Source organism: Perognathus longimembris, chromosome 15 (assembly GCF_023159225.1).
Source record: "Perognathus longimembris pacificus isolate PPM17 chromosome 15, ASM2315922v1, whole genome shotgun sequence".
Taxonomy (NCBI): domain Eukaryota; kingdom Metazoa; phylum Chordata; class Mammalia; order Rodentia; family Heteromyidae; genus Perognathus; species Perognathus longimembris.
Window position 1 is genome coordinate 4,285,275 of NC_063175.1, and position 26,931 is coordinate 4,312,205.

At 41.1% G+C, this 26,931-nt stretch overlaps 1 protein-coding gene across 1 annotated transcript in view; it reads right to left on the reverse strand.

The window, feature by feature from the left end:
* Positions 1-26,931, reverse strand: part of Dlgap1 (DLG associated protein 1) — a 439,271-nt gene that overhangs the window by 312,304 nt on the left and 100,036 nt on the right. Inside the window, exon 2 of the mRNA XM_048363238.1 lies at positions 2,339-3,385. Coding sequence (XP_048219195.1) covers positions 2,339-3,385 — 1,047 coding nt within the window. The remainder of the gene's footprint in view (positions 1-2,338; positions 3,386-26,931) is intronic.

Sequence of the window (26,931 nt, forward strand, 5' to 3'; positions counted from 1 at the left end):
AGCCACAGCTCCACTGAAAGTAACTAATCTGAAAATAGCATTTCCAAACCTTTTTAATATGTACCAAATCCCGTACTTCAACCTTATAGGTTTTGTTCTCAAGTTACCGAAGCCATTTAGTAATAATATGTTTATTTTAATGATTTTATCTTCACCGTGCTCATTACTTTCTTTGACTCTGGCATCAAATAGTTCAAAAACTAAATCTCAGTTCTACAACCTTCAGGTCATTTCTAAAGCTAGTGAAAACATAGTGTTTTCACACACAGTTCTTGAAGGGTTTATGATAAAGATGGAATAAATCAGGAAATGTGAAATCTTTTCCTACAGTACCTAGTATAGAGTGTGTTTTCAAATAATATCAGTTTTTCTTTCCATGTCCTTCCACTTTTCATCTGTTTGACATTTTAACTTTGAATGATAGGAAAAAGGTATGAAGAACATAGGAAATTATGTAAATGTGATGAAGAATTTATTACTAACAAAAGCTGATGCTAAATCTAAGCATGGTGTCCTTTTGGATCTTATACTTCTCATTTCTCATCAAACAACACCAGGACTTATTGAAGTATATGTATCTTTTCTCTCTGTTTTTGCCACTAGTAATAGAATCTTCACATATGAAATATGCCTATTTGAGAACTTCTATCTCTTTACTTGTTCTTTTTTCTTCAAGACAAGTATTAAAAACTAATCTTTAAGTAGTTGTACAATGGAGTTGCCAACAAAGAAGTTCATGAATACAATATATCTTGGGGTTGAAGACATAGCACAAGTTATAGAATGTCAGGCAATGATTGAAAGCAAGCACTGAATACCAAGATCAGTTCGATTACTGGTTTCAGACAAGACAAAAAAGAAAGAAAGGAAGGAAGGAAGAAAAAGAGACAGAGAGAGATAAGGAAGCTAGGCAGGCAGGCAATAATTATTGTCAAAGCACTTTTGGTAGTAGAGGAGATTTGTGTGCTTAGGTCATCTCTAAGTCCCTTGGTTACACCACTCATAATGGTCATCTCTACAAATTAAGGGAGTTGGATTCTGCTCCCTTCTCTGCCAAAGGCTAACCTTGTAAGTGTTTGCCATTCTTTGAATCTACTTTTTCCAATGCTATGTGGGTTAGACAATCCCTTAAATCTGAAAATCCTTAATAGTTGTTAACTTAATTAACATATATAATAATCTTATAATAAATTAGGCAATCGTACATTCCAGGAACTGCTGACCATGTAATTGTGTGTTTTTTGAAAACTATTGACATTCTGGTGGCTTCTTCTGAACTCTGGACCTGGACTCTGGCACTGTCCTTGTCTCTGACTGTCAAGGAAACCGGATTTGTCACAGAGTTCAAAGAGGGCAAAAAGAAGAACTCAGTGGCAAAATAACTCCTTGATTTCTTCTTGACATGGGAATGAAAGTGATTATACCATTGCTTTAGTCTAGGAGGGAGAGAGAGAGAGAGAGAGAGAGAGAGAGAGAGAGACTAAAAAAAAAAACAATCCAGGGATCATTCTTGTATCTTGGGGGAGAATTGCAACACTGGAGGGAGGAGGTATGGAAGAGACACAGCCCTCCTCTGATATATTTATCCAAGTGGAATCGGAATTGGAGGCACAAGGATAAAGCTAAGGGGAGAATAAAAGGGAAAGGGCAGGCTGCCTTGCTATCCCAGTGTGGGATTTACATGCTGACACTAATTGCATTTTATGGTGGAGGCTCCCCCCTCATCCTCCTCTGCTCTGCTGTCCTGGGCCACTGCTGCAGCTGTGCTTGTTAGGCCCCCAAACTACTTCATCCCCACCTCCTCAGGGCGCCTTCCTGCTGTGCTGTGCTGGGGGACTGAGTAGTTACTGTTAGTGACTGCCATGGCCACCTTCTGGGTGAAAATGTACTTTCATCCCCCTCTCCCCACCCCCAATGACTAGCTTCAGACAGAATTTTACAACTAAGAAAATCTGAATAGATCCACTGAAATGGTTTTCAAGATTTGGATCTTTGTTTACTTTTGAAAAAGAAAAGGTGGGTTTATTTAAAATTCCATGCGGACTCCCTTCTTTTCTCCTCCCCACCCTGATCCCTTAGACAAAAGAGGAACACAAGACATGAATAACTTCTGCCTCAGTGTGGGAGTGCTTTGGAAAGCACTATATCTAGTCTCTGGCTGAAGCTGGTAGCGATTGCTTCCCGACAGCAGCACTTGGCCCCTGGAATGTGCGAGAATCTGCTCAGATACATACAGACCACACCGAGGAAACTGAGGACTACACCTCAAGAGAGAGCAGAGCACACAAGCCAACCAGGAACAACATCAAAGCACCCATTCCTCAACCAAGATGGTTACCTGCAGGTACTGGCAGGAGCGTTCTTGTTGGCACGACTCAGACTTCACCATGGCCTGGTCCATATTCACCGAGGCTTTCTGGTAAACCTCCCGGGCTCGGCTCACGGTGAGCGTGGAGGACCAGGCGCTCTTCTTCAGGAGCGGGGCATCCAGGTTGACCGGCAGGTTGGCACAGGTGGAGCACTTGACATCATTGTTACTCCGGGAGGCCTTCACGGCCTGCTCGCTGATGGTGTTGTAGGCCTCCATGAAGTACTGCGAGGCCGAGCGATCGGGGCACCGGCCCATGGTCATCACGCCCGAGGGTGCGTGGTAGATGCACACGTCGCTGTCCAGGTTGTCGTCGGAGCTCCACCAGCCCGGGGAGGTGGGGGACGTGTTGGAGGCGTTGGATCGGGCCTTGGGCTCGGAGCGGCGCTCCTTGCTTTTGCTGCGCTTGCCGTACCTCCCCGCCTGCGTCTCGTCGGGGCTGGCCTTGCCCCCGTTCACGCTGCCCTTGGACGGCCCCTCGAGTGAGTGCGACTTGGTGAAAAGCTTCTGGACCGAGTGCACCAGGTGGCGGATGCGGCCGGGGCTGTCGCTGCGGTGCTCCAGGGCCGTGCGCTTGTACTGCAGCGTGTGGTAGCCATCCCTGTTGAGGGGCAGCTGCCTCTCGAACTGGTCCAGCAGGTTGGCGGGGATGCGGTTGGCCTTGGTGGCCAGGGTGCGGGGCACCAGGGCGCACTCGTCCTTCAGCTCCTGCTGGGACGCGTAGTGTCTGCGCGGGAAGGTGCTGCTGGCCAGGGGGTCGCTGAAGGGCCCCACGCACTCGGCCTGGAAGGAGTTGCGCTGGGTGTAGTAGGGGTGGTCGGCGGGGTGGTGCTCCACCGGGCTCAGCAGGTAGGGCTTGCGCTCTGAGTGGTGCGACAGCGAGTCACAGGCCGACTCGCACGTGATCCCGTGGTGGTGGCTGCGGCTGCCCGATAAGCCTTTCATGGCTGCTGGCGAGCATCCGCGGGGGGCATGGGCACCCCCGTGGCACGTTCCAGACCCGCTCTGGGCAAAGACCTGAGGGATGGAAGAACAAAAGCCACGGTTAGGACTTGGAGGGTCCCTGTCCGCCGCGGTGGGGTGCAAGCCTCCTCCCACCCCACCCCGCACCCGGTGTATCTTTACAGCCAGCTCCACGCCCTGCGGGAGCCACGGTCTCACGTGGGTGCGGTGGGAAAGTTCCTGCCCCGCGGAAGCTCGGAGACGCTAGGGGGTCAAGGGCAGTCAACCGGGAGAGAGAAACTATATATAAAGTGCTCACTGGTCCGTTTTGCTTCATTTTCTTTTTGAGATAGGAATTTGCTGTGTAGTCTGAGCTGGTCTCAAAGTGGATACCATTTGAAAGAGTAAGACTTCCCTTACTCGCGTAACCCAATGTACCTTTGCCTTGCTTCTCTGGTTTTATTTTATAGTGATAGATGAATCATGGAGAGAATATATTCAGTTCCTTTGGGAAGCCCTTGCTGCCCCCCTTCCCTCTCCGAGAGGATTAGCTCTCTTCTTCTATTTTCATGACCTCTGATACACACATTCCCCAGAATCGACGGCATTGTTTGCCTCTGTCTCTCTAAAGTTCTTGGTGGCCTGGCTTATCTCTTGGTGGCTTTTGTGTCTTCCTACCTAGCACAAGCCAGGCTTTTAAACACATAGAAGTACTCCATAAATTGAAATTTTAAAAAAACAACACAACAAATAAAAACCCCCAAGCAGGCCAAAGGGGCTAATGGCATCTCAAAATTTTAAGATAGATCTTTTTATCTTGTCACAAGCGTTCTGCTTGGAATTCTGTAGTAACAATTAAAACATACAATCTCCTTAGATAGAGTTGAAACAAGAAGGTAATGGTAAATAAATCTAAGCTGTAGCTTTTTTTTTTTTTATTGTGAGGGTCAAATATGTCCTCTAGACAGATCAAATGAAGAACAAATACGTTTAAATTGGCTACTCTGAGTATCATGTCACCTCTTCTTCCTGGTTTTTATGGTTTGGACCTCCGAAGGCCATGTGTTGAAGGCTTAGTTGGCAGCCTGTGGTGCTATAGGGAGGTGGTACTGGGGTGGAGCAGAGGAAGTTAAGTCACTGGGACCCCGCCCTTCTCTATTTCCTCAATTCACTTCCTGGCATCCCTGAGATGATCAGATTTCTTCAACCACATGCTTTGGTTCCATCATGGCACCAAACCAGGACCAAATTATGAGCCCCAAGCAATCCTTTTTTCAATCATCTTGCTTTTCTCAGGCATTTTGTCACAGCAACAGAAATCTAACCCATTGGCTTAAGATTCCTGGTGAAATTATTCTAAGTCATGAGAAAACCGACAATGAAAGGGCCTTGTAAAGGTCCCGAGGGTGTGAGTTAAACTCTTGGCCTAGTTTTTAGCCCAGCCTAGGGAGACAATTGCTTTTGTAGAATCAGGGAATGGGACCGCATGGTGACTTCGTGTCTGAGATCTTGAGTCTTCCTCAAGCTTTGGTAACAAGGCTACAATTTCAACAACTTTGAATATTTTCTTTTGATTACAACACAGTGTGTTATATAGGGGCTGAACAAGGTCCTACTGAGAGCCTGATTTTTTCTGAGGCTTCCTGTAACACAATAATGGTCATATTAAGAGTTGTTCTGAAAAGCCAATTTACAAACATCATTTTAGGTACTGAAAGAAGGAGAGATAAATGGCTAATGGATATACAAAATAAAATAGAATACCCATAATTTGCCTTTTCTACGCTACATACTGCATTTGCAGCCCATGACAGTGTTCCATGTCCTGTGGTGCTTGTTTCTTCCTTGTGTCTCTCATTTCTTGGATGAATAGTTCAAGACAGATGATGGAAGGGTTTAACCAATGTAGTCATTGTAACCGTTGTAGTCATTTGTTAGATTACTAAATTATGAGGGAGGGATGCTTTTCTCTGAACTAGTGTCTAGTAAAGTGTCATCTCATCTGCTGCAGGAAACTTAGCAAAATGTATATCTGTGATCTAATGCATTAGTGCACAGTTTCCCACCCTGGCCCATTCTGTGCTTCATCTTCCCATAACTATGGGGTCACCTGAGGAAGGGCCAGACCCAAGGAAGGATGCTCAAGACTTGTAGGAGGGCATTTCATGGTCATACAATGGGACAGCAGTGTTTAGAGTGAGGGAGGAGGCACACAGTTGGATGCATGCATGTGTTACCCATTGATTTCTGATTCTCCACAACTCGGGAGAGCAACAAATTCTCTTGATTTTTACCTGCTTGCAAATTCAACTCTGAAGAAGTGTTGCTAAAGGACGTCAAGATAGCAGAAGATGTACATCTTCTATGGATGAGGAGAAAGAGTTGGATATTAAAAGGGATAAATACGATCTTGGGATCTTTATGATACTTGTGAATCACGAAAAGCTTATAAAGAACATTTCTCACTGAAGAGATACTAGTATAAAAGGGCATCCTGGGGACAGTTTCGTATAAAGTTATGGTTCTAATAGTTGGAGTTGTGAGAGTTAAAAATACAAGTTTTCAGCAAAACTGTGGGACAAATGGATGGTGAAACATGAAAAAGTCTGTCTCCACAAGTCAGGTCCCACCGACAACTTCCCCCCGCCCTCTGCCCCGCTCTCAAATAAAAGTAAATAAACAAAACCAATAACTATAGTCAGTAGATCTATATTCATATAAGTCTTATGATTATGCACAAGATAAATTCAACACATAAAATAACATGTGCTAATGCTTCAGACTTTTCTTCTGAAGCAGCTGTGTCTTGTAGAGATATTGTATAAAATATGAAATCGGCACAAGCAAAACACATGAATTCTACATATTTATCCCACAATGTACATGTATTTTAATAAGTATTCAACAATTGTCTTTATGTGAGCATCATTTTATATGAGGTGATACTACCTGAGGTTAAGCGGAGCAAACAGAGACATCTTAAGGCCACTAATGAGGAATCGAAGTAAATGATGTAACTAATAATAATTTCTGTACATTAAACGCATGACTATGATGTTTACTAAAACTTAAGTGTGGCATCTTTAGTATGGTGACAAACATTTATATTTTCTTAGAGGGTGACAATTGCATCAAGGAAAAATAACCTGTTTCTTCCCTTGATATTTGAAAAGGAATATGGAGGTTTTGATTCTTTTTCTCTATGATGTGGATATGTAATATAATAATAGCAAAAAATCATAAATGTTTATTATAAATGCTAAGTTTATCTGTTTGGCAAACTGAAACGAATGACTTAATGGCCTAGACTGGTATATAGAGGATTTCTCTTATATTCTCTTCTACCTTCTTGTCATTTTTAAAGGAAAATAGATCAATTTGTAATTAGAAAAACGCAGGAATAACTTGTCTACTTCCTGATGAGCAGGTGAGATGATTGAAGTTCTTGTGCCATTGACAATGGCTGGACAATTATTGCTGAGACCTCCCATGAAGGTCTTGACCTTTTTGTCTCTCATTCTTTATTTTCTTCTGGCCTTCATCTTAAATTCCCTTTCTGGGGCATTTCTTTCTGTCACTGCTGGCTTTTCTCTCCTGGTTAACTAATGCTTGTAAGTGGCATCCATGAGTACCACAGGCACGCATCTGCAGTGTGGTCTATACCATCAGTACAAAGAATTAACTGAACCTTTCTCAGGCACACAGCCTAGAGCTTGCTGCTGCAAGAATGGCCAAGTGCATACAACACATCCTTACTGGCCCGAGGGTTTATTGTGTGTTCAGAAAGGCATGACCTAGCTTAAGAAAAAAGTGCAATGATGATGATTCTCTTATTTTATGCATTCTCCAAGAAAGAAGCCACTAGTCCCTGAATTAGATTTCAATTGGCTGTAACAATTTCTCAAAATAGAAATAGAAATTGCCCTTTTTGCCTTGCTTTCTGAGCAAAGATGTAGAGTGCGGTCAGCATGCCTTCATAACAGTTTCCATGACGACAGTGATTACCTCTCATTTTTTCCCCTTGATTCCTATGACTTCAGAATTATGCTTTGTTGTTGTAGGTTCAATTTCCCTACCAGGTCCTATGTCCTGATGCTTGGTTTGTAGAATTTGTTGAGTCTATTGGTGACTGTGAGCTGAGTTTACAGTGGGCGATGCATGCTATATTTTATACAATCTCCACACCTGGAGCAGGAGATTGCTGCACCAATGATGACCAAAGCAAAAATGATAAAACACTGTAAAGGAAATGCTCAGTGTAGGTAATTTATTAGACTTAAGGAAACAAACAGTCCACACATTAGAAGATGCTGACAAGGGGAAAAAAGCTTTGTCAAGTTAGCAAGTCCTTATTTCCTTTTGAATTCTGTGCATGTCTTTATTTAGAGTTGCTGTTCTTGATTTTTCTTTTACATGTGGTGAGAAGAGCTGGCTGAAAGCCCTTCCCTGTCTAATTCAGTGAGGACTGGTGGGTAAGCAGTCACATTCTGCTTTGGAAAGGACAACGGTAGCCATCGTTCAGGAGAACAGAGACTTTGAGTTCTGGTTGGGGAAAAGAATGAAAAGAGGAAAACTCCATGAATCTTTTCCAGGTCAAGTCACCTTTTAGGCTTCCTTCCAGCTACCCGTGACCTGACAATGAGTTGAGGCCTCACACTCAACTGAGAAGAATGCAGGATTTTTGTACCAAAGAGTCCAATGTAAACCAGGTGCCAGTCCCAGATGCTCAAGAGGCAGAGAAAGGAAGGCTTGCCATTTGAGGCCAGCCCAGGAAAAAAGTTTGCACAATTCCATCTCAACTAATAGCTGAATGTGGCGACACAAGCCTGTCCCCCATCGACATGAGAGGCTAAGATCCAGCACATACTGATTCCAAGCCAGCCTGGGAATAAAAAATCCACAAGACACTATCTCAAGAAAAAGCTGGGTGTGGTAGCATGTGTCTGTCATCCCACCAATGGAGGAAAGCTGAAATAGGAGGACCATGGTTCAGGCTGGACCTGGCCGAAAGCACACCCTATCTCAACATAACCAAAGCCCAACGGGATGGAGGTGTGGCTCAATCAATGGAGTGCCTGCCTAGCAAGTCCAAAGCCCTCAGTTAATCCTCAATACCACCCAAAACTAAAATACAAAAAGATCCATCCCCCCAAACAGGGCCAAATAGTCCCTGAATAATGACGGTTTTTCTCAGTGTCCCTAGATGTAATGTAGTGACTAAATTCTTTTCAGAATTTTAAAAATTATCTTTAAGTAGATTTTTATAAAAATCTAATCCAACTCATCAATTTGTGAGTACAATGCATCTTGATCAATGTCTAGGTGACTAATTCTGACTAATGGAATACAACTGTGTAATTCTGGGAAAGATCTCTAAAGTAAAGAGCACACTGTCTTAATCCTTGACTGCAATGCAGATCAGAGAGTTATGTGAGCAGGGATCTTATGCCACTAAAAGGAAGCCATTGTTTGAGGCTTGGAGAAATAGAAGTGTGCTGGCCTTTTTGGAGTGTCACATCCTGGAACAGGTACTTGTGAGTTTGGTTAATGTGAGAGGAAACAGGCTTGGCTTTTCTTACACCACTATTATATTGCTTTCTGTTATTTTGTCTTCCTGACACTTGCATCTTTGCATCTGTACCTATTTCTAAGAAAGATGGATATCCAGGGCCTAATTCTGGCACCCTTTAGTAAGCCACACTGGGATGCAGAACTAGTTCTTTCAGGAGGCATACTCCATTGGAGCAATTTAAACAAGGCAGTAGTAAAATCATATGTTTACTAAGGATTTCTGCGTATGTCACTAAAGGATAGATGCAGGATAGGCAGGAGCAGGAAGGTCTGCAAACAGCAATTACTTGCTGATGCAGTTCATGAGAGACCACAAACAGGAGGAAAGAAGGGCAACCCAATGGAGGTTGACAATGCCCTGGCCAATGAGTCAGCACCCCACATTCAGGCCCTCTTGGGGACTAAAAACACAGGGATTTTTTTTTTTTTTTACCACAGTCTGAACATACACATGACACTTTGTGTAGAGAGTACAAAATGGTCTGCAATTAAGATGCAGTCTCCCCACACTTTACCTACAATAAAACCTAGTTCTATGGCGATTAAAAAGTGATCAACAATGAAAGTGCCCAACAGTAAGGATTTAGTTGCTAGATCTAAGGAAAGGTTTTCATCGGTGTTTTACTAGAAAGTGCAGCCAGGTACATTTCAGAGTGAATGTAAACAGAAAACATAACAAAAGTGAAAGTATGAGTTAATATTGCCCAAAGGCAGCTTTCTGGATCTTTTTTGGTTGTCAGAATCAGCCATTGTTAGTCACTCTTCTGGGCTTCCCCAGTTGGAGATGCCTATATGTTGTTACTATGGGTTGAATGTGTCTCTCAAGGGTTTGCCTGTCGGGATCTTGGTCTTTAGGGTGATGATATGCAGAGGTGAAGGGAAATGGAAGTGGTAGGACCTGCTAGGAGGTTCCGAGACTGGCCCTTTCCTCTCCTGTCTGTCCGTGTGGTCTGTTCCTCTCACAGGAGCTCCTGCCATTGTGGTACTATCAGTCTGAGGAAATGTAGATAAGGGATCTTATGTAGATAAGCCCTACCATTATGTTCCTCAGATTTTCATCCTCCCAAACCATGAGCTACATAAGTCTCCTTTCTTTCTAAATATCCCATCTCATATATTTCCCTCTAGTTAAAAATATAGGCCAACACAGATGGCATGCTTATGACAATACTAGTAGAGCACCTTTGAAAAAGGCAACTCTGAAATACACCAATTACATTATTCAAAGCATAACGTTAAGCCATTTTATAGATGCACAATGTATTTCAGCTTTTTATTAACACTAATTGCTATCCTAATCACCTGCAGTTTGACTTTATTTGTGAATACCTCCTTCAATCAGCCTGCTCCTACAAATAAATGCCCTTAGATTTCCTTCTCAAAAGATATGGTATTGTGCAACAAAACAAAACAACAGCTCAAAGCTTCTCCAATTTAGTCACAGTAGGCAGCACAATTACAATCACCGTTGTCTCCACACAAAGCTTTAAAGAGGTGGTTTTGTAACAGCTTTTCAAAATAAAATGGTGGCTAATGGCTCCTTGAGAAGGGGCTAAGAGGTCATCATCATTATTGGTATAGACTTATTGCTGCTTGAGCAATGACAGAGGATTTTGGAAATGTCATAGGACTTAGGAAAAGATTTTTATATGGAGACAATCAAAGTAGCACACTATTGCATATCTAACATTGTTTTTGGATTGATATATGTTACTGTCTTGACCCTAGGGGACCTTAAAGGTGGGGTGTTTCCTGTGGAATTATTCTCATCAGATTTCTAGCACAAGCAGTCAGCAAATAGAATACAGTCACCTTGACCAGTCAAGCTCAGTAACTAGTCCCTCCAGGGGCACTGCAGATGGGGGGGGACAGGGACACTGTATCTTTTGGAGGTACAACTGATATCTCCAGGATATTCACAGAGAAGTGGGAAACCTATCATTATCTATTGAAAAAAAATAAAGAAAAACTTGCAAGCCATGAATCTAGGAGAAACAAGAAACCATGGTAAAGCAAAGCTGTTTAATGAAATAGAGGTGGCCCTGAGAAAAGGTTGGGAAGCACAGAAAACAAGACCAAAACAACACAATGATGAAACCTGGGAATACGCAGTGAAGGTACCTTCTGGTGAGAACGGAGTTCTTTTTTTATTTTTTGGCTCTCAAAAGTAACTGATGAGTCCTGTGAATGTATTTTTGGCATATTCTGGACACACATGCATGCATACACATAAACACGCACACCCCTGTATAAATTCCCTTATTTTAAATGGAGTTGCTTTTCTTATCATAGTAACTATACCAATTGACTTCACTGAGTGCTAAGGCCTGTAGCAAGGTACTTCTGTAGTAGCTATTCTGCCAATATCTCTTTTGGGGAATTTTCTTCAAACCCACAGTATCTTCTGAGAATGTCCAGGCTGAGCCAGTTAAAAGTAGTCACCACATTCTCTGAGTGGATTGAGCAGGATTCATAAACCAAAGGCAGGGTTATGCATGAAGAGCCTTTACTGAGCTCCTCAGACGCTAACTTTGGGAGATTTAAAGAGACATACCCCTGGGCCCTGAGGAGCGCACACAAAGTCAAGTGGAAGTGGCTACACTAGCACCATAGGAAGTCAGAGACACTTGCTTTTGAAACCATATGGCAGCAGGAACCAAGGGCCCAGCAGAGAGAGTATAAAAATGGAAGAAGAATTAATCCAGAATCCATGTAGCCCCAGGGAAAGAAACAGAGACAGTAGGCCCAATCATTCAGGTCTAGTTAGGCCAGCTTCCTGGCCCAGAGTGGCTGAGATCTTGTCATAATTTTGTGGCTGATTCATGGTAGGCCCACAAAAGCTTGAAGTCAAAGAGCTCTTTCTTTCCATAAGTAACTATAAGCTTACTAGAACCACAGCCAAGGTTGTCTTATGTCCAAATGGGGCCACAGGTGAGTTTCAGAAGTAGACTTATTTGAATTGGCTAAGAGGACTTCAAATGGCTTTAGGACTGCTTGGTGTTTCTTGGCTCTAACAAATCATGTACACTCATTTAGATTTTACCTTGACTTTCTCAAAGTCTCATCAGTGCTCACTTCTGGGAGAGGCAGTCAGTTACCAGAGGAGGCAAGGAGAAGGGCAGAGTATGTACAAAGCCATTTTTGGCATCTTGCTTCTTTCTTTCTTTTTGTCGGTTGTAAGGCTTGAACTCAGGGCCTGGGGCGCTGTCCCTGAGCCTTTTTGTGCTCACGGCTAGCGCTGTGCCACTTGAGCCACAATGCCACTTCTGGTTTTCCGTGGTTTATTGGAGATGAGAGTCTCAAAGACTTTCCTGGGCTGGCTTTGAACCATGATCCTCAGATCTCAGCCTCCTGAATAGCTAGAATTACAGGCATGAGCCACCAGTACCCAGCTCATCTTTGGAATCTTTAAGGTGAGCTTGGCCTCTGTAATTTTGCTATTATCCAGAGTTAAGATTTCCAATTCCTCAAGCACTGCTGCTCCCTTTTCCCACTTCCATCTCCACATCATTTTTTAAAGTGCCTCATTTTTTAAATCCTCATATATCAAGCAATAAAATTCCCTTTTGATACCTATCTTTCTTCTCCTGAAGATTTCTATACTCATCCTTAAATTTTAAATAAACTCATTTTCACTAAACTTCAGAAAAAATGTATTTGTTATGGCAGAGAATAATTTTTTTCTACATTAAAATCCTTGGGTTGAAGTTTTGACAGTGTTAGTTTGTGACATGTCTGTCAACACATTCTTTCAATGTACCAGCATGATGTCCAATCCAATCCAATCCAATCCAATATATATGATTGTAATTCATTGGTCATTTATTGTGAAATTATCATTTACATGATTACACTGGGCACTCTAAAAGGAATCGAGAAATGTTAGTATTGCACTCTCCCCTTCCAATCACCCACATTTTCTCATTTCCATAATCCCTCTGTACCTGCTGTCTGCTAGCTCCCACTGTAGCCTCTTCTGTTTGCTGGCTCCTCCCCTCACTCTTCCATCTTCTCTAGTCCTGTCAGCTGAGGACACAGTGCGGGCCAAGCCTTCTTGTGTTAGCACCCCCAGCTTCCTTGCCCTATGATGTTTGTGTCTCACTTTTTCTGGAAAACATAAATTTGATTGATGCTACTGTTTTTTTAATCCTGTAATATAGAGGCTACAGAGTGTGAATGGTGCTGTGATAAGTTCCCAGTGTCCATTCTCATCTTCGTTCCCAAAGATGATTAGGAAAACGATTATGGTTCTTCCACGTCTATCCGAGCTATTCCAAGCTCTTGAATCCATTCATTATTTCCTCATCTGTGAGGAGCTGGTAGGAAAGGAATGGCAATAACCAAGAAATACTAAGTGCAGGAACAATGTTGATCCCTGTGCCTTTAGGAATCATCATCTAATCAACATTTCTTTTTTTTTTTTTTGAATAACTACTTATTGCCAAAGTGATATACAGAGGGGTTACGGGGTTTCTTACATAGGGCAGTGGGTACATGTCTTGTACAATTTGTCACCTCCCTAATTTCCCCTTCCCCCTCTCCTTTCCCCTCTCCCCCCATGAGTTGTTCAGTTGGTTTACACCAAATGATTTTATAAGTATTGCTTTTGGAATCATTTGTCTTGTTATCCTTTGTCTCTCGATTTTGTTATCCCCTTTCCCTTCCCTAGTTTTAATACCAGTATGTACAGTATCCAGGGTACTCAGATGAGATACAGAGATAGTGCGGGGACAACCACAGGAAGGGGATACAAGAGGATTATCAACAATAGAAGCTACGGTTTCACATGGCATGTTGAAAATAATTACAGCAGTGATATAACACTCATTTCCATAGCATGGAGTTCACTTCATTTAACATTATCTTATGCGTTCATAAGGGCATAGATCTTGGGTTCTTGTGATCCTCTGCTGTGACTAGCCTAAACCTGTAGTAATTATTCTGAGCACCAATTACATAACTTAAAGTACACAATCTTGTATTCCATCCCCAAATACTGTTATATGGAAAGGGACTATACTGGTTCCCCTTTGCTTGTGAAATTTCTTCTTTAGGACCTGCAGATGCCTAAAATTTTAGTGTTGAAACTTGTGCATGGCACCCTCTCTTTCCTATATATACATATCCATGACTTACAGCCATTAAGTGATTAACCCAAATATTTACGATTGATATTAGCAACTTTGGCATATGATGTTTTTCTTTCCTTATTAACTCCAGAACTTTTTACCTTTTCACTTAAAGGAATTACTTCATGGCATTCTCCTTGACATACACGAATTGCTAATGTCACTACTCTTGCATGATGGAGGCTACTATTAAAATGCATAAATAGAGAGTTATTGAAACACATGATATGATCTCTTGAAGTCAGTCTGATCTGGAATGGCTATGAATGACTGATGTAGGGTATATAGCTCAGATACACTGGAGAAAGAGTAGTTTACGTCTTGGGTGGGACAGAACCAAGAGAATTAATGTGTTCAAGAAGCACACAATTTAAAACTTGCCAATTATTTCACAAATTATCCACTTAGTATTTTCAGGCCACAATTGCTTAGAACTACAGCTGTGAAAATGTAAAACTGTGGGTAAGGAGTGGCTATTGATTTCTCTGGATTAGAAAACAGATTTCTAAAAGCTTCAAAAATTTATCTGAAATCACATAATTAGTAAATTTTGCATATAGCACACCCTAATTACTATACCTAAATGACTGTTCTTGTCCCCTCTAATGCCTCTTTCCAAGTCTTCCAGAAGGTTGACAGTATAATTTATGTGATCTTCATTATCCTATTCTTTGGCTTTTAATTCTTTCCAAACTCTGTGCTCTATGATACAACTCTCAACATAATTCAAAGCAAGGAGCTCTGTGGTGTGGCATGTGTCCACTCTCAGCCCTGTCTCCCGTTCATTCCCTCATTACCTCCCTTATTCTAGCATTGCTGGACTCCACTCCTCCCCGGAAGCCCGGCTCTCCAGTGCTTCTGTGTTTCATGACTCTAAAATACTTACACCCTCTTAGTAAATTCTTATCTCTTTTTCAGGGCAGTTAAAATATAGCCTCCTCTTAAAATATTCCCTGGATGAAGGAAACATAGAAATGATAGGCCTTAACTAATTTACAATTTATTTGAAAAAAATAAAGCACACAAATGCAAACAGAATAATACAAGCCAGAATCTAATTAAGTGCTAGATTGTGTCATACATGGTGCATGTGGATATTATTAAGTAGCAAGACTAAGTGGGGGGGGGAAGTCTAGAAGAGGCAAAAGCTAAGGAGGACTAAGACATCTCAATGTAGCAAGTTTAGATAGGTCCTAGAAGCACATTTATCCTTGGCAAGGTTTTTATGACAGTGTGTGATGCCTGCTCTGTATTTTATTCAAATCTAAGTACTACATCTTTCCTCTAGATTTTTCACTACTTCCATTTCTATCTGCTGTGACTGTGTGCTGTGCTTGTGCATGTAAGCAAGGTTCTGCAAGAGTGTCCACTGGTTCCTTTCACTGTCTGTCCCTTGATGTTAAAAGTACTATTGCCTTTTGTAAGTGAGCCATATTAAATAGGCAGCTATGCTTGCCATGTAATGTTGTAATGTCATCTACCTCAGCAAAAGAAGACTTGTGAATGACATGCCATGGAAGAAATTCCTCAGAGGCCTTATTATTAGCAAAATCTTGTGCTTATACAACTGCTTTTAATTATAATTTCATTTAATTTTGATATTGAAGATTGAACTTAGAGTTTTGCATTTGCTACACAGGTACCCCACCACTTGAGCCACACCTCCATTTATGCTTTTTCATCATCTAGAATACATTTCCCCAGCTTGAAAACCAGAAAGGTTATTGATAATTTATGGTAAAATAATAATTGTTTTTATTATGTATCTACTTTTATTTTAGTTTCATTATATATTACTTAGTGCTTCACCTTATCTCTTTCCCTAGTATATCTACCTACCTACATATATAGAAACATATATACATATACACACATATATTCATATATACACAAACACTTATGTATGTGTATATGGATGTGCATGTATAAATGATTTTGTAAAGCACTCAACTCTGTGGAAATAAGTTGAAGCAGAGCTGGCGAATCTGATATCCCTGGATTGAGGACCATATAAATATAAATATTTTGTTAATATGTGTCTTTCTGTCTTTGGATGCCACTGCTTGACTGTTAGCAATGGTTACAGTCAATGGCTCTTCTTCTTCTTCTTCTTCTTCTTCTTCTTCTTCTTCTTCTTCTTCTTCTTCTTCTTCTTCTTCTTCTTCTTCTTCTTCTTTTTAACATGGATATAGCCTTATGTACTGTGCATTCTTTATTCCATGACAATCTTCAACTCAACACGGAAGTCAATGCTTCTTAAAGTTCAGTGTGAATCAGAATCAGCTGGAGAGTCTATTGAGACCCAGATGGACCCCCCCCCCCCCGGCCCGAGCTTCTGGGGTGGTCCCAAGAATTTGCAACTAATAGATTCCTTGGGAATGGTTCATGCTGGTTTCAGAATCACACTTTGGGAACTTTTTTTTTTTTTAACACAGGATGGAATATAATTTTATTTGTGTAGGTTCATGGAGTTTACACAGTATCTAATTAAACTGAATCTCCCTGTCAGGTGGGTTTTATTATCTTTCCTTTACAGTAGGAATACTCAGAAAGACTACCTGGGAATCCTGACTAGGACTTCTGGTTTTCAGATGAGGGCTCTTTTCTTTCTTTCTTTCTTTCTTTCTTTCTTTCTTTCTTTCTTTCTTTCTTTCTTTCTTTCTTTCTTTCTTTCTTTCTTTCTAATAATTACCTATTTATTGTCAAAGTGATGTACAGAGGGGTTACAGTTTCATAAGTAAGGCAGTGGGTACATTTCTTGTACTATTTGTTACCTCCTCCCTCATTTCCCTCTCCCCCCGTCCCCTTTCCCTCTCCCCCCATGAATTGTTCAGTTGGTTTACACCAAATGGTTTTGTAAGTATGGCTTTTGGAGTTGTTTGTCTTTTTATCCTTTGTCTCTTATATTGTGATATTCCCTTTCCCTTGCAAAAAAGATTCTCTCTGTCTTTCCTTTGTAGTTCTTCCTAGATCAGCTGCCCCCCACCCCCTTCATCATCAGGCTAACCCCGCGCTCTTCCTTTTTTTTTTTTGGCCAGTCTTGGAGCTTGGGCTCAGGGCCTGAGCACTGTCCCTGGCTCCTTTTTGCTCAAGGCTAGCACTCTACCACTTGAGCCACAGCGCCACTTCTGGCCATTTTCTACATGTGTGGTGCTGAGGAATAGAACCCAGGGCTTCATGTATACGAAGCAAGCACTCTCGCCACTAGGCCATATTCCCAGCTCCAGCCCCCCCAGTCCCTCCCCCCTGCCCCCCCCCCATCCTCAGCTCAGGAGCCTTTGATGCAGGCACCATGACATCTGCCTCACGTGTTGTTTCAGTGCTCCTTCCATGAGGCACTGTGAAGGTCTGCTGGAATGTCCTTCCCCATGTGCATGGAGAGTATGCGAGGCTACTGGGATTGGTGTGCTCTTGCTCATTGTCCTGTCAGCATTTCCTAGAAAAGTCCCCCAAACATAGTATGCCCTCAGGAAGTGTCAGCTAATTCAGTACATGACCCGAAAGAGTCTCACATTAGGGAAACTAGATGCTCTCATGTAAAAAGGTATTTGTTCACAAATAGCATGACTATCATTTTGCTGAGATCAATGAGTTCCTTGTCAACACGAGGGAGCTTCATTCTGTCCCTGCAGCTTCTTCAGGAGTTAGAGGCTCTTGAGCTACTATGGAAATGTCACAATGGAAAGTCATTGTGGAAAATTCCCCTAATTTCCTGCACACCTCTGAAGACAGAGATGTCTTAAAAGAAAACATTTTCCTTTCTAGAGTAGAATTTCAGATCACTCAACTATAGAGTTAAGTAACTGTTATTTTTCGAATCTAGAAAAATACAAGCATTGCTATATTAGACTCCGACATTCCAGGAATGCAATATCCACTCGATCTAACCGTTGTGAGCTTGAAATGATTTCTACTCTTTCCAAAGTTAAGGAAACAGAAGTTTATGGGAATTAGATAACTTGACCAGGGCGCTTAACTACTAAGCAGCTAAGCTAGGACTTGAGGCCAGGTATGTGAGATTTACAATCTATACTCTTCCTGCCCATCAGTATCTTTTCAAAGGAGCTCCAGAGCACTGGCACAGCAGGAACACCTCCAACCAGAGAACCCACAGTCCTCTGGGCTTCCACAAAACATCTACTGTTAAAGCCAATTTTCTTTATAAACCCAGATGTAGGAGAATCACAAGTTTTGAGCCAGTCCTGTATAGTGAGATCTTGTTTTACAATACCAGGAAAAGGAAAGAGGGGAGGAGAGAAGGGTGGGAGAATATTTCTACTTTTTATTTTGAAGTGCTGAGGATCTTATTTAGTACTCAGGCACAGTAGGTAAGCACTGTACCACTGGGATTCCCAGAGCTGGGAATGCCAGCTCATTAATATTATTTACTTATTTAAATATTTATTATTTATAAAGTTTTATTGTAAAGGTGATGTACAGAGGATTAAAGTTACATGCGTCAGGTAATGAGTACATTTCCTTTTGAACAGTGTCACCCTCTCCCTCATTCTCTCCCAGTTCTCCCCCACCCCCAATTCCCTTCCCCAAAGTTATATAGTTCATTTTCAATATAGTGTCTAGTGGGTTTCACTGCTGAATTGGTTCACCTTTGTCCCACCATTTCTGTGCTTCTCCTTTCCCTCCTCAAATGAGGTAAACTTACATATAAGACAAAAGGTACAGGAATCAAAACAAGTGACAGAGGGAATAAATCATAGAAAAAAGGAAAGACGAAGAGAAAAAAAAGAATCGCTAACAATATCCTAAAATCCTCTTCCACTTCTTGGAGTTTACTTCAATGAGCATCATTTTATATGATCTTATGCACATAGCTATTGAGCCCTTACAATCCTCCTCTAAGACTATCTTTCTTTATTCTCACCGTTTGAATGTTTAGTTTGCTGTTTAATTAATCATTTTAATCATACATATTTTAGCAGAAGTGTAATAATTCAGTACATGTGTATCATTAGGTCCTCCTAGGAAAAATGGCCCTGTCTTCTGCATGAGCATTTGGTCCTCCCTGGAAGTCTGCATCCAGCACCTGTGACCCAGTAACTGGCACACCTGGGGGCAGTGGGAGGTCCTCCAGGCTCTGAGATCACTTCCTCTCCCTCTGAGATCACTTCCTCATCTCCTGCCCCCATCACTCCTCCTTTGGACAGTGAGAGGTCCTCCAGGCTCTGGGGTCACAGCTGCATCTGCTGTGACCATGCCTCCCCCTCCCCTATATAACTTCTCTCCCTGCCATAAATTCTCTCACTGCACACTTCCATCTGGTGCAGGCTCTGCACACCCACATCTGGTGGGGGCTGAAGGTTTGGCTCTCCCAAATAACCTCTTCTGCCTGAGCAACCACTCGGAGGACTCCTTTCTTCAACCCTTGCACATACAATGTGCAACGATCAGTCAGCACAATCAACATATCTATCTCCTTATTACAGAATGTGTAGAGGCTCCAAGTTCTTCTCTTCCAGTGTCCTTAAACACCTAAGTGATCATAACACCTGCTTCTGGTATAGGAAGAGTCATCCATATCAAATGTTTAATAAGAATTTCATAGACTGATCAGCAAAATACTCCCTGGAGGTGTATAATATTAGGTAGGGATTGATGGTCCTGAAATTCTGCTCCTAATTCAGAAACTTTGTACAAGCCAAAGAGGTCAGCCTGTGAATGCTGCTAAGTCTAAGACACCATTCTTTATGCCTTTTGCTCTCCACCACCAAGGCCCGCACATCCTAAATTTTTAACCTTGGTTTAAAGTTAGGCAATAACTTCTCAGTTATCTGCCAAAGTTAGTAACAGTGCCAGCATTTATGTAGTCCTTTTTTTCTTCAAGACACTTTTATTGCACATTTAGTAACTGACAGATACAATTTTAGAGATCAGGGATCCTTTACAAACTACAATTCAAAAGTCCATACTTTCCTGAAAATTATGTTTTATGTTAGGAGGCAAATGGTAAACACATATGCATACAGTGGTCATAATTGCTTCCTAGAGTTTGGTGGGTGGAGACATATTAAATGCCTCCTGTAAGCAGTTTAAAAATTATTTGCTGAATTTGAAGCATTTATAATTTTACAAAAGTACTGGAGGAAGCTTACAAAAATAAAGAAGGCTAGCAAAATTTATACCTCATAGTGTATTCCAGTACATATTAGGAGAATAGATATATTTTTGTGGCATACCCTATCCCAAGCCTTTTGTATGTGTAACTCCACTGAGATATTATAAGAGCTCTGTAAAGTAGTCATTCTTATTAACTTTATGTCCCTGGGGAGGGCACTGAGGAACATGGAAGTTTAATACTTCATCAGTATTTAATCCAGGAATGAGATTACAGAGTTCACATTACATACCACCACATTCATAATGGCAAATGTCACTTTTGCCATCCAACATGGTGTTGGGGATGTCAGCCAAGCTGTAGTGTATCACTGTATGGATCATATAGAGCTTGAACTCCAAATGTCCAGGAAGGTGATGTTGGATGGTTCAGTAGCCAGAGGCTTTGCTATTACTTCTGTGCTGTCAAGGAATGAGTTTTCACTTAAATAGACTTCATAAGCTCAATAAAAACACTGAAGACAAATCATGTATCCCAGCATTAAAGGGAACCACACTTATTCATTTATGATTATCTCCTAAGACAATAACTGGAATAACAAAGATACACTGTATACTAGGGACATACACAATGTGGGACTCTAAGCCACTCCATTTTGGCAGAGGCCATTTAAAGTAAAAACTGCTAAACACTGAGAAATGTTGGGCCATTCACACCTAATACTTCTCTGTCTGCACCTATGAGTCTAACCCACAGCTTCCAATGTTCACATGGCCACTTCTCACCAGCTGCTTACACTGGCAAGGGGGAAATCCTCCTGGTTCAGGGAGGCCTCCTCATCCACAGCATTAAGCCAACACCTGGAAGTCACATGAAAGAAACAGGAAGGGGGATGATGACCCCAGAGCAACACTGCATTAGGTGACAGCCAATGATCAGTTTGTACCATGGCATAGAGCTCCATAGAGCAGCCACCAGCCACCAAAGGCCATCACTTCCAGTATCCCAAACCTATGTGAAAATAAAACTCCATTTAAGTAGGATGGTGTGTTTTACCTTCTAGCCAAATAAAAAGGTAGCTTGAAATTCGAGCAGAGCAGATCTGGGCATGTGCCATCAAGACCAGCCCTTATGTCTGTGGCCAGATAACAGTGAAGCATGTAAGTCAGATAAGAAGAGGGAACAAGGTTGTGAAAAGGATGCTGCTTGCAGGAAAATACTGAATTCAGGGCTGAGGAAAGCTTTCAGATGTTGAGGAAACGAGATTCAAAATTTGGAATTCTTTACATTAGGTGCCCAGGCTCAGGGAGATTTCAGAAGATGCCCTAACTATTTCCTCAGGCTTCAGTCTAGCTTCATTCCACTGTCACTCATCACTAATTGGACACAGAGCTTCTTCTCTGTCTATGCCACTTTGCAAGAGGTGGCTTGCTAAGACCCTTGGCATATAGACAAGCTACACCACTTGTTTTAAACTTGACCCTTGTTCTTTGTCTTTCAGATTAAGAAATCCTTTTAGAATTGTTTAGAGTTACTTTTTTTGACCCTCAGATTTTCTCTGAATCATTGCATGTATACAAACCACCAAGTCAATTCAAAACAAAGTGAAATGAAAAAAACAAAAATAAAAATCTCGACCAAGAGTTGTTGGCTCAAGCTTGTAAACCTAGCTAAAAGCTGGCAGTGAATATGACTCAAATGGTAAAGCAATAGCCTTGAGCACAGGGACAGCACCTAGGCCTTAAGTTCACACCCCAGGACAAGAAGAAAGAAAGAAGAGAAAAGAAAAGAGAATGTGTGAGAGAGAGATGAAAGAAAGAGAAAGAAAAGAAAAGAAAGAGACAGGAAGGAAGGAAAGAAGGAAGGAAGGAAGGAAGGAAGGAAGAAGGAAGGAAGGAAGGAAGGAAGGAAGGAAGGAAGGAAGGAAGGAAGGAAGGAAGGAAAAAGCAATCTAAATGTGAAAATATCAATTGTAGAGAAAAATGTTTTCCCAGCCTGGATTGTAGTGGGTTACTTTGAAGAAGAAATGTAGCCGACTGTTCTGTGAAAGCTGGCTTCCAACAATCATTCTTCAGATGTCAGCACCTAAGTAACTAGGATTAGATGCATGTGCCACAGGCACCTGGTAAAATAACGTTTTTATGTTTTCTATGAACTTGGCAAGAAAAGAAAAAGATTGAGAATCCAAAGGCAAACAGTCATAGTGTGAGATTGAACCCTTGAAATTTTGAACACTGACCATATCTACTTGTGTACATCCATGCTCACTGGAGAACTGGAATAGGGAACGGAGAGGAAATCTGGTATAGGCAACCCAATGCGTTTCCCTCCCGTGGGTATTGCTGGAAGATGGAGTGACTTATAATGGTTCTATTGGTACCAGTTAGTCCTGATCAAATCCAGGAGAGCCCTTCTCAGGAACCCTCATTATCTCTACTTTCAGTTTTCTGAGTCCTGTATAGCCGGACACCAGGTCTTTGGTAATATCATTTTAGCACCTTATAAGCATTTCCCTCACTGGGAAGTAGTTACTCTCTCATTATGTTGTGTTTCCTGTATATGAGAACTCCTTAAAGGATGTGTTTACTGGCTAACAAGAGTGATGCCAGGCACAAGAATGAGCGCTCAATGAACACCAAGTGAATAAATAAGAGGAGGAAGAAAGACTCTTCTCCCTCTTGGCTCACTTATGTGTCTCATAAACAAACTGGAGTGGGTAGTCCAAGGTTTGTAACCAAAGGGGATTGTGCCTTTGGAGGACCCGGATGCAGGCGGCTCCTCCTGCATCTTCTTCTTCCCTCCTTCATACATGGCTTTGTGAGATGAGACATGTGAGCTTGAGCTAACAGAATCCTGTTGCTGACACCCCACTTTGGTGTGTAGATACTGATAGCAACAAAAGAAGCCAAGAAGAAAGGCATTCAAAATAGTATAAAATCCCTGTGCCTTCCTTCTTCTCTCCCTCTCATCTTTTGCACGCCTACAGGATGATCTTTCCAGCATCCAATTCGATTGGATCCCGTTTCTGCACAACATGGTATAAGATGAAAAGCCAAGACCCTTGCCTGGCCTGCAGCCTTGAAGGGCTTTGCTATGACCTCTCTTCTCCCCAGTCTCTCTCTCCCGCTGATCCCATAAACACTAGGCTACACCCTTCAAATGACTGGGAGTTTCTTTTACCCACTCTGCCTTTTTGTCTTTTAGGACTCAGGGAGTGCTCATTTCTTTTGCTTCATGAATGCCCTTCCCTGCCCATAGAGTTCTTACTCAGTCTACAAAACCCAAAGCTCTTCAGCACCACAACCCATATTTCCTTCCATCCTCAGCTCTGATAACTAACAAGATTTAGCCATTGTGTTCTGCTCCCATCTAGCTTCCTTTTGGTTCTCTCTTTCTACTGTGAAGTGACCCAGGCTATCCTCAGTGCCAATAGTCTTTTAACTTTATAACAAGTTTACTGTTTATTAACAATGAATCTTATAATGTAAAACTCTTCTAAATACAGAAAGTCAGGAACAAAGTTGGGTGCATATATATATATATATATATATATATATATATATATGAGAGAGAGAGAGAGAGAGAGAGAGAGAGAGAGAGAGAGAGAGAGAGGAACTATCTGGCATCTAACCCATAGCTTTCCAGATCCTTATGTGAGAAAATATTTTTTGTCCTTTTTGCTATTCTCACTGCTAGGATTTCTTTTCATCCTAGAAATACTCCCTTCATTTTTTTTTCTATGAAAATGTAGGTGGGTATTTTGCAAATAAGAATAAGCACTAAAAAGAAAGAAGTTCATACAGAGTAAGAATTAAATTAAATTTTAGCTATAGATTAAATCCAGTATAGCTGGGACTGAATTCTCAAGTAAGAATGAAATTTGAATGTCTAATAAGAGCACCTCAATCACTGAAGTGGCCATCAGAATCCTAAGATGTCCCTCGTGCACTGACATTTGTGTGTGTGTGAGATACATAATGTTCATTAATTTATCTGTTTACCCTCCTGCCTAGACTAGCTCTTGGAGAACAGAACGAAGCTCATCTTTATAGTCCCAGCTCCCAGCTCAGTAGCTGCCTTACAGGAAAGAAGTTGTGTGTCAGCTCTTAAATTCATGGTAAGAAAGCTGTTTGAAATATATTTTAATTTGAAATGTCTTTTAATTCTTCTAGCTTAGTCAAAGCAGAAAAATCGTTGTTCATAAATGGTCTGTTTTGAATATTTCCTTAGCATTTCAAATAGATTATGGTAGCTATCTGGAGTTAATAACTTGTTTTGCTTTTCTGTTCATATTATTATTGTTAGTTTCCATCTCAAATGGCAAGGTAATTGGAAGTGATATTAACTTACCTTAAAAACATTTTATTGTAAAGGTGATGTACAGAAGGGTGTTTCCCCTTTCCCTCCCCAAATCAGATAAACTTATATGCAAGACAAAGGGTACAGAAATAAAAACAGTAACAGAAGGGAGTAAACCAGAAAAAAGGGAAGAAGAAGAAGAAGAAGAAGAAGAAGAAGAAGAAGAAGAAGAAGAAGAAGAAGAAGAAGAAGAAGAGGAGGGCAGAGTGGACACAGGTTCATTCACTTGGTGAATGATCCAAGTTGGAAGCTCAGGAGACCCGCAGGCCAGGCCACCTCTCAACAAGTACTGATCTCAGGACAAGCTATGAGGAGGAGCCCTCACTCAGGATGCTATCAAGTCTCCTACCATAGGAGAAGACAATTCAGTTTGATCAAATCCTATCTAGGAGCCAACCCTGCACAGAAGGCCTGTCATCTTTACAACAGCATCAAGATGATCTGGAATTGCAAGTCAATAGCTAAATTTAATTTTTTGTAGACAGTAAAACAGTCTACTGCTACTCCACATGTGATTTGAAACTATAAATTTTAAACTTGCACTACCTGCATTGAAAGAAATTTTTAGTATATGAAAGCATCATGCAGTTCCTGCTGGCACTTTTTTTTTTTTAACACGAATTCAGTGCCAATGTTCTAGGCATTGTACGGAACACAGAATCAGACATAATTCTCTGCTCACTTGGCTCATGGGCAAAATGAGATGAACACACTACACAAAGAGACAGTGCCACGGAGAGGAGGGAGTTACCCAAGGCAGTGAATGTGACATATTTAGGAAGTAGAATAAATACCCTCATGATGTACTGTTTAGAGGTAATTGCTATATGGAGATAAAACTACACACTCTTGTCACTGATTCCACATTTCAAAAACAGTGTGTAAATATAGATTTTTTAAAACCACCCAACTCTGCTGGCTGTGATTCAGGATTCTCAGCAGGATTCTTGAAAAATTGCAGGTTTCTGGCCTTCATCCTTGAAAACCCCTTGGCCTGGTCATCTTTAGTATCAAAATGTTCCCTTGATTTGTGATGAGTAGCTCAGGTTGGGAGTCACTGCTATAGTGACTTTTAATTGATAGATATGCATGTGTGTATGCATTTTTACAGATTCTCTGTGCTCTTGCTTGACATTTCTAAGAGAAGAGAAGTAAGCAATTTAGGTTAACTTATATATTATATATATTACATATGTATATTACATATGTTATATATGTATATATATTTTAAGTATGAAAATATCCTTAAACATACCATTAGAGCTTAACACCAAACTTTGAGTTAGAATGCACTTAATAAGCTACATGAAAAATAATAAATCCATGAAATTCTCTTTGAAGCATCATGCTAGGAATAATATACTTCTGAGATTGCTGGTATAAATGCTGACACAACCATTCATATAAATATGCAAATACCATTTACATATCTCAGATTTTACAATGCCTAAACCACAGTAACAGCAAGCCACAGTGATCATGCTCTTCACAGTTCTGGTGGCAAGGAAGGGTTTAAATGGAGGCAAGCCTAATGGAGTTGCTGGCATCAGTAGAGACAAAGCATGCTACATAAAATCACGGTACTTGTCAGGTGCCTGTGGCTCACACATGTAATCCAAGCTACTCAGGAAGCCGAGATTATAGTTCAAAGCCATCCCCAGAGAGAAAAGTCCTTAAGATTCTTTTCTTCAATTAACCACCAAAAATGCTGGAAGTGAAGGTGAGGCTCAAGTGGTAGAGCACTAGACTTAAGCAAAAAAAAAAACACCCAAAAAACTAGTTCAAGCTCCCAGGGCTGTCAGACACACGCACACACACACACACACACACACACACACACACACACACGGTAATGACATGTAAGAGCATACCTGGAAAACCTAAGAGACAATGATAATTCCATACTTAAAGACAGTGGGCATGAATTTTAGTTCCTGCCTAGTAATTGAGTTAACCTTACCTTGTTAACATTCTTGATGCGATCCCACTAATGCCACTTTTTTTTTGGTGAGACAGGTTTACACTGAAGAGCATAGGCTGGTTTGTCTCTGCCTTAAGTGTGCTAGAATACAGGGATGTGTCACAATGCCTGGCTTTTTTTCTTCTTCTTTATTAATTCTGATGGGTTTAACAAGAAATTCCTGGGATTATGCTTCTCAATGGTGTGGGAACAGAAAGTAATCCTCTGATTTTTTAAATGATTAAAACTTTTACAAGTGAATACATTATAAAAATGAGTGAATGTTGTCAGCCATCTAGTATTCCTAGTTAATACTTGGAAATAATTAAGATCTCTTTTCAATGGCACATGCATTATCACATCATTATTCAAATGCTAAGAACATTAAAGAATCATCTTGGAGATGTTACCTTATTATAGTTGGGGACAGATTCTTTCCCACACCTCTAATTTCAAAGAAGTGAAGATAAAATACAATTACTGGCAAATTCTATGTTAGTATTATCTATTGCAGAATGGTGGGAAATTT